We start from the raw sequence: 9,375 nt of genomic DNA on the forward strand, positions 1-9,375 counted from the left end.
ATGTTTTTTTCTCTTCCTTGTGTCATGTCTTCTCAACTCTGATTGAGGGTTCAGGTCCTTATATATTATTCTTAAAAACAAGATTAATTTAACTGTTATACATAGTCTTCACAGTGGCCCCAAAACCTTGTAATTTGTATGTTAAAAGAAGTATATCCATGAATCTGACTAACTCTTTATATCTTTACCGATCATAATTCATAGTCACCTCATTATGAACACGTAAATCAAGGAACTGAGCATTGTCTTGATCTTGCAATCTCAGCACAATTGCAGCATTGATGCAGGATGATTGTTGTACATTCAAGACTATCCTGTATTATTGATCAAGACACACACACATACATTTACCATATCACTAAAAATACGACATCAATAGGATTTCTTTCATTTAAGTGAACATGTCAAAAATTGAGTGCTATTGAGTTATTAGCAGGAGTGGAAGTAATTAGAAGTAGGTTCCTGTCTCTTCTAAGCTTGGAAAGAATAGAACCCTGATTCCATGTTGGTAGTTGCATAATTTGATATCAGAGCAGTATCTCTTACATTTTCTAAGTGATTTTCAGTGTGTTTGAGTGTTGTATTGTAAATATTTCCCATTTAATTTATATGGCTACCTATGAAGAAGCTGCATATACATCAGTCAATTGCTATACTGCAAAAGTACAGCTTTTAATCTCTTTGCTTTCAAGTCATTCATTGCATGAAAATTCTGAACATTGTATATGGAGTCTACTTCTTAAATGCTAGGTTTTCAAGATATTAAAGTATATACCTCTTACACCTTCTTTTTTATTTAATTAATTTTATTTATTCACTTTAGATTCTGATTGCAGCCACACTCCTTCCTCTCCTCCCAGTCACACCCATATAGATCCCTCCCCGTTTTTGGTATTACCCAGCCCTGGGACATACACTAAGTAGATCATCTCCTATTGAGGCCCAACCATGCAGTTCAGTTAGGGGAAGGAAAGCCAATGGCAGGAAACAGAGTCAGAGACATCCCCCTCCAATTGTTAGGGAAGCCATATAAAAACCAAGCTGCACATTTGCCCCAAACATAACACAATTTCTTTATCCCATGTTTTGAAAAGGAAAAAGTAAAGATGAGGAGTTATAAGTGCAAAATGAATAAAATGAAATTTGAAGATGTGTTAGTCAACTGCCTTCTGTAAATATGGGTTTGAGCAAGCAGAGAGACAAAAAAAATCAACTGCCATGCTGTTATGATAAAGAAAACTGGAGAAATGTTGGTTAAGTTACCCTTAGTATTTTGAAGGTGTTCAGAAAGTACCTTGATACACACATACAGGCAAATATTTACTGGTGGAATTTTACTATTTTTTTTCCATTTGCTTCAAAATAGTGTGGGAAAGTCAGCAACAGACTACACAAGATGGCTCTTGATGGGTGATGATGGGACTTGGTCCTGGACTCGAAGTTGATTTTGATATGTACTTTTTTATTTGATATTTTAATATTTACATTTCAAAGGTTACCCCTTTCCAGATTTCTCCCCCCCCCAGAAACCTCCTATTTCATCTCCCCTCCTCCTGCTTCTGTGAGGGTGTGCCTCCACCTATGCATTCCTCTACACTGGGGCATTGAGCCTTCACAGGATATCATCCTGAGAGATGTAACCCAATCACAAAAGAACACACATGGTATGCAGTCACTGATAAGAGGATATTATCCCGAAAGCTCAGAATACCCACAATACAAGTCACAGACCACATGAAACTCAAGAAGAAGGATGACCAAAGTGTAGGTGCTTCAGTCCTCCTTAGAAGGGGTAACAAAATACTCACTGGAGCAAATATGGAGAAAAAGTATGGAGCAGAGTCTAAAGAAAAGGCTATGCAGTGACTGCCCCACCTGGAGATCTATCCCATGAACAGTCACCAACTACAGACACTATTGTGGATGCCAAGAAGTGCTTGCTGACAGGAGCATGATATAGCTGCCTCCTGAGAGACTCTGCCAGAGCCTGACATGTACAGAGGTGTATTCTCACAGCCAACCATTGAACTGATCATGGGGTACCAAATGGAGGAGTTAGGGGAAGGACTGAATGAACTGAAGGTGTTTGCAACTCCATAGGAAGAATAGGATTATCAACCAATCAGAACTCACAGGGTGTAAAGCACCTGCCAAGGAGTACAGATGGAGGGACCCATGCCTACAGCATCTTAAACCTTCTAATAACTTTTAATTTGAGAAATTAATTTGAGACATGTGTGCAGCAACGTGAAATCCATAACCAGGATTCTTGTTTCATTGACATGTGTACCAAAATTTATTCTTTCATATGGTTTTTGCTTTACCTTTCTACTGATATTCAGATGCTAGGTGATACCATATAATGGATTAGATTGGAACATTGTACTTTCTTCCATTATATATTCTATCTTCAGCATTACATTTTTCTAACTAATTTCTGTTAGAATTATTCACTTGTTTTCTCTCCACTGTGTTAGGAACAATTCTTTATGCAGAATATGTGTCCTCAACCCACTCTTCTCATCCTAATTCTGTATCAGCATTTCTGCATGTGTATGGGGGAAGTGACATTTGAAGAGTTAGCCCTTAATGTACCAGCTAATTTATCATTACCATCTCATGGTTAGTACTACTTAATAAACATAATCATAAAAGAATAGAAAACATGTTCTTTCCTGGTCTAATACTTTCAGCTTTAGTGTTAATATTAATAAAAGAGTGTCTTTTCCAGTAGATTTCTTCCTTGAAGAAGACGATGAGAGATGGCTTCTGCAATGTGGATGGGTTTGAAGAGTTGAGCATTCTTTCATTTTGAGCTCACTTGTCATTTTTCCTACAAGGATAACTTTGCCCTATCCCTAATGCTGACATTAATAAAATATATAATGGGAATTTACTCCATCAACATGTGCATTTGAAGACTTCAGCAGTTCACAATGGACTTCGTTGAGTATTTCAATAATGGTAGGAGGTAATACAGACAGCATTTTGTTCTGCTGACCACCTTGGGTTTTCAATCTTCAGATAATGTGATTCAATGTGTTTGTGAAAACAGGTGCATAGAACCATTTAAGATACAAAAATTAATCATCATTTTGCACTGAGAAGTATTTGGTGGCATATATTGAAGTCAGTTTTTCTCAGTAACAATATGGATGCCAGGAATTTGGGAATAGGAATAATAATCCTGTTACAGAGTACAATCGGAATTCTAGGAAACATTTCTCTCCTTTCCTACTACTTGGTTATTTATTGTAAGAAACACAAAGCAAAGCCCATGGATTTGATTATTATTCATCTGATCATAGTTAACATCTTGATCATTCTCTCTAAAGGAATGTCTAACACAATGGCAACTTTTGGGTTGAAACTTTTCTTTAATGATTGGAGCTATCAATTTTTTATGTATGTTCTAAGATTTTTCAGGAGCCTGTCCATTGTCACCATCTGCCTCTTGAGTATCTTCCAGACCATCACCATCATCCCAAGAAACTCTTGTTGGAAGAATCTTAGAGTCACATCTCCAAAGGATATTAGTTTATGCATTTTTCTCTGCTGGGTCTTATACACCTTCATAAATGTTATTTTTCCTTTGTACATATCCATAACATTGAGTGGAAAAAATGTAACACAGGATACAAATTTCAAACTCTATACTATTGTAGGATATGACAAAATCACAGTTTCCTCATATATAACTTTTGTTGTGTTTCCTGAAATTCTGTTTTCTGGTCTCATCACCTGGTCCAGTAGCTCAATGATTATCATTCTGTACAGACACAAACAGCGAGTTCAATATATCCGCAGCACTCATGCTTTCCATAGAGGCTCCCCTGAATCCAGAGCCACCCAGAACATCCTGGTCCTAGTTTCCTGTTTTCTGACTTTTTATACACTCTCTGCCATCTCACATGCTTACGGTGCTCTATTCCACAGTTCAAATTGGTGGCTGATGAATTTCACAACCATTATAACTTTATGTTTTCCTACATCAAGCCCATTTATACTTATGATTCAATCATCCCTTCTCTCCAAACTCTGCTTTCTCTAGGGAAAGTATACAAAATTTCAATGTTTTGAAGGCTTTTGAAGAGTCCAGTTTCTAAGAAGAAATAAAAAACATAACCATGCTTTGTAGAAGACATTATAAATGCAAATGCTTTTATAAGTTAAATCTTAATAGTTATTTAGGTTACTTCAGCTGGTGAAACATTCACCCGAGAATAGCAAAATTGTGGTGACTTGGGGATTTTGACACTTTGATATATTTCACAATCCTTTTTGTCCAGGCTTCATTGATGAGAACATGCCCAATATGTTTTAGCACATCATCCCTACCTTTGGTATCAGTTGGGCTGATAACTTAGCATACTGAATGTTCTGTACATTTCCTATATGTTCTACCAAAGCATTATTACATAGGCCCAAGACTATATAACCACAACTACCAGTTAATTGCTGGTAAATTTTTACAGTAAAAAGGCCTGTACAGCTCGCATATACTCTAGGACATGAATAATCCAAACACCTCTTACACTTGTACTCCATATCACCTTGCCTGCAGCTGCTCCAGAGGTATGAGTCCCTGTCTGCCTTGAGCTTCTTCATAGTTACACTATACCATGTGTCAAAGTAGAAATGACATTTCTTATACAGATTCAATAAAAACATGACTGAACAAGAGTAAGGGTGTCGACCCAAGGCTTGTACTGGAGATGTACAGTGTACCATTTACATGTTATGGCCCTCTTCTATGTATAATCAATTCAGCACTACTTTTTTTACGTTAATCAGGAGAGCTTTTCTCATAAAATCTTCTACCCCAATGACATAACACTCTACTAAGTAGAAGACCAAGTATCTTCTTATCTTTATTATGGGTAGAACAGGTTGAGCTGGTTGCATAAAGAACAGAAAAAAAATCCTTGTAGTTTACAACATTCAATCAGATTTCCAACAGTGTCAGGGACAACATGAGCAATAGCTAGAAGTTAGCAGAACAGATCGAGAGGGTGGCCATGAACACAAGATATTTGAGACCTTAGGAGATAAAACATTACAAAGAGACAGCACTCTACTGATGCATTGCTGAGATCTGAGAAGACTTAGGGGACAAGAAGCCTAACCTGCATGGTCTCATATCCATGGCTCACTTCTGTTTACTTTCTACTTTGTGGTGTTTCCACTGTATCCTAAATGGTTGTCATCACAATAGTCAATACATTTCTTTGGAAAAAAAATGAACATTCAGTCTCTCATTCAGATAAATTGGTGCTATGGGAAAATAATCGGAATTCAAGGGAAGAAAAATGAAGAGCAAAAGAGGAAATCAGGATAGTACAATGGGCCTTTGGGATTAAAAGAAGCTCATGGGAAAAATGATGATGTAATGGTATGTACAGTTTATATAGAGTATTTCAAAATGTCTGATAAGTGAGTGCTTTTTCCTTTGGTGTTTGGCACAGATAGAACAAGAATCACATGAAAATACTTTATCACATATTGATATAGAGCAGGGAGAAAAGACATAAGGATGTGAGATGATGAAGGTTTCACAAATGACTGACGATGAAAAGAAAAGGCCTAATATTCTTGGAATGAATAAATCAGATTCACCAGAAGAATGAAAATATGCATTAGTGTGCAAATAAAAGAGACTGGCTGCAGTGAGGTAAACGCTGATGTGAGGGAGCAAACATTTAATGCCTAAGGGTATCCAATTAAACAGAGTCCTCAAAGAATAAAATACAATCTCTCAGAAACATAAAAATGTTGTGCCACATTCTTAGCCATTAAGCAAATAAAAATTAAATCTTGATACTAAATAAAACTAAACATTGATACTTAACCTTACCAGTGAGAATGACCTTGATCCATGAAACACATTACTATATGAAATATTCAAAAGTGAATTCAGCTGTAAATATTCACTCTGATAGCAGAGAACCTAAAATAAGAACACAGCATCTAATACCCATCAAAATCCCAACTCAATTCTTCACAGAGTTAGAAAGAGCAATTATCAAATTCATCTGGAACAACAAAAAACCCAGGATAGCTAAAACTATTCTCAGCAACAAAAGAAAATCTGGGGGAATCAGTATCCCTGACCTCAAGCAATACTACAGAGCAATAGTGTTAAAAACTGCATGGTATTGGTACAGTGACAGGCAGGAGGATCAATGGAACAGGATTGAAGATCCAGAAATGAACCCACACACCTATGGCCACTTGATCCTCGACAAAGAGGCTGAAAACATCCAATGGAAAAAAGATAGCCTTTTCAACAAATGGTGCTGGTTCAACTGGAGGTCAGCATGCAGAAGAATGCGAATTGATCCATCCTTGTCTCCTTGTACTAAGCTCAAATCCAAATGGATCAAGGACCTCCACATAAAGCCAGACACTCTGAAGCTAATAGAAAAGAAACTGGGGAAGACCCTTGAGGACATCGGTACAGGGAGAAAGTTTCTGACCAGAACACCAATAGCGTATGCTCTAAGAGCAAGAATTGACAAATGGGACCTCATAAGGTTACAGAGTTTCTGTAAGGCAAAGGACACCATCAAGAGGACAGATCGGCAACCAACAAATTGGGAAAAGATCTTCACCAATCCTACATCAGATAGAGGGCTAATATCCAATATATATAAAGAACTCAAGAAGTTAGACTCCAGAAAACAGAACAACCCTATTAAAAAATGGGGCACAGAGTTAAACAAAGAATTCTCACCTGAAGAACTTCGGATGGCGGAGAAGCATCTTAAAAAATGCTCAACTTCATTAGTCATTAGGGAAATGCAAATCAAAACAACCCTAAGATTTCATCTTACACCAGTCAGAATGGCTAAGATTAAAAATTCAGGAGACAGCAGGTGTTGGAGAGGGTGCGGAGAAAGAGGAACACTCCTCCACTGCTGGTGGGGTTGCAAATTGGTACAACCACTCTGGAAAGCAGTCTGGCGGTTCCTCCGAAAACTGGGCACCTCACTTCCAGAAGATCCTGCTATACCACTCCTGGGCATATACCCAGAGGATTCCCCACCATATAATAAGGATACATGCTCTACTATGTTCATAGCAGCCCTATTTATAATTGCCAGATGCTGGAAAGAACCCAGGTATCCCTCAACAGAAGAGTGGATACAAAAAATGTGGTATATCTACACAATGGAGTACTATTCAGCCATTAGAAACAATGAATTCATGAAATTCTTAGGCAAATGGATGGAGTTAGAGAACATCATACTAAGTGAGGTAACCCAGACTCAAAAGGTGAATCATGGTATGCACTCACTAATAAGTGGTTATTAACCTAGAAAACTGGAATACCCAAAACATAATCCACACATCAAATGAGATACAAGAAGAAAGCAGGAGTGGTCCCTGGTTCTGGAAAGACTCAGTGAAACAGTATTTGGCAAAACCAGAACGGGGAAGTGGGAAGGGGTGGGAGGGAGGACAGGGGAAGAGAAGGGGGCTTACGGGACTTTCGGGGAGTGGGGGGGGGCTAGAAAAGGGGAAATCATTTGAAATGTAAATAAATTATATCGAATAAAAAAAAAAGAACACAGCATCTTTTATCTCATTTTTAGATGTTAATTTTGAATCTCTATACATTTATGACACTGGGTGAGTTTATTTGGATTTGCTTTCATTTTTTGCAAGTTGTCATCTGAGGAGAGGAAACTGGCATTTGGAAATAACTTTATCATTTGATACGTATGGAAATATATAGAGCATTTTCATGATTAAGGATTGATGTAGAGTTGTCTCAACACAGTGTGTTTAGTGCTACCCCCTGGGAAAGCTGTCCTGACCTATGCAAGAAGTCAAACTGAAAAGGCATTAGGAGCACGCACTACACATCTTTGCCCTAATAGCTTCTGTTTAGTTCTTACCTTGACTTCCTGCTTTAACTTCCATTAGAGATAGACAGCTACCTGGAAATCTAGGTTGAAATAAATGGTTTATCCACAAGTAGTTTTTGTTATGGCCTTTAACACAGTATTATAAGCCTAACTAATATAGAAATTGCTATCATGTTCACCTATGATGCATTTGTTCACATTGTTTTGAGGAATATTATATAAGGATTTTTTAACTATAAGTGACTTATAATGTTTTTGGTATGTTCTATGGTAGAATGTAAAATAAGAATTGCAGTTTCCTTCTTAGGCAAATGGATGGAGCTAGAGAACATCATACTAAGTGAGGTAACCCAGACTCAAAAGGTGAATCATGGTATGCACTCACTAATAAGTGGTTATTAACCTAGAAAACTGGAATACCCAAAACATAATCCACACATCAAATGAGGTACAAGAAGAAAGGAGGAGTGGCCCCTGGCTCTGGAAAGACTCAGTGAAACAGTATCCGGCAAAACCAGAACGGGGAACTGGGAAGGGGTGGGAGGGAGGACAGGGGAAGAGAAGGGGGCTTACGGGACTTTTGGGGAGTGGGGGGGGCTAGAAAAGGGGAAATCATTTGAAATGTAAATAAATTATATCGAATAAAAAAAATAAAGCAAAAAAAATCAGAAAAAAAAAAGAATTGCAGTTTTCTTCTGGTCTGTACCTGCTTTGGGGCAAATCAGCCTATCTCCCTGCCCCCCAACATTGCACATTCAGCAAGGTTCCCAGGAGATCTGCTGCAGCCAGGCCAATAGGTAGGATAGCCACCCAAATAGTTGCAGCAGATAGGAGACACCCAGATGACCAGTGTATGCATGTCTCCTCCCCTATGCATGGAAGTCATTCCCTTCTTGTATGCGCCTCTAATAAAGCAAATCAGCTCGTCTTCCCTTCTCTTTCAACACCACAGTCTACAGACCTCCCAGGATATCTACTGCTCACAGGGTATCAATCTGCCAGGCTCCCAGAGATCTGTTGAAGCCAGGGCAACAGTCTACAAGTTTACCAGGAAATCAGCTGCAGCTAGGGCCACAGATCACCCAGGAGATCTACAACAACCCAGGGACATTGAAGGCAGGCTCTAAACAGACTCACACAAGCCAGTCAACACTACAGAAAAACCAATTGGCAAGATGCAAGCACAAGATCATACATACGCAAGAGAAGCCAATGTACTCTGACACCATGAGAACCCAGCACTTCCTCCACAGTGAGTCATGAATACAGCAATACACCTTGAAAGCATGATGCTGACCTAAAATCCATCTTATAAAGATAATTAAAACTTTTAAGAAAGTTATGAATAAAGCACTTTAACACTGAAACTAATAGAAAAGAAACTGGGGAAGACCCTTGAGGACATGGGCACAGGGGAAAAGTTCCTGAACAGATCACCAATAGCTTATGCTTTAAGATCAAGAATTGACAAATGGGACCTCATAAAATTACAAAGTTTCTGTAA

General features: G+C 38.2%; 1 protein-coding gene across 1 annotated transcript; it reads left to right on the forward strand.

The window, feature by feature from the left end:
- Positions 1–3,106: 3,106 nt before the first annotated feature.
- Positions 3,107–4,051, forward strand: LOC127674154 (vomeronasal type-1 receptor 2-like). The gene has a single exon (XM_052170001.1). The coding sequence runs from the start codon at positions 3,152–3,154 to the stop codon at positions 4,049–4,051; it is 900 nt and encodes a 299-aa protein (XP_052025961.1). The 5' UTR covers positions 3,107–3,151.
- Positions 4,052–9,375: the final 5,324 nt, after the last annotated feature.

This window comes from Apodemus sylvaticus, chromosome 23 (genome assembly GCF_947179515.1).
Source record: "Apodemus sylvaticus chromosome 23, mApoSyl1.1, whole genome shotgun sequence".
In the NCBI taxonomy this organism is placed as follows: domain Eukaryota; kingdom Metazoa; phylum Chordata; class Mammalia; order Rodentia; family Muridae; genus Apodemus; species Apodemus sylvaticus.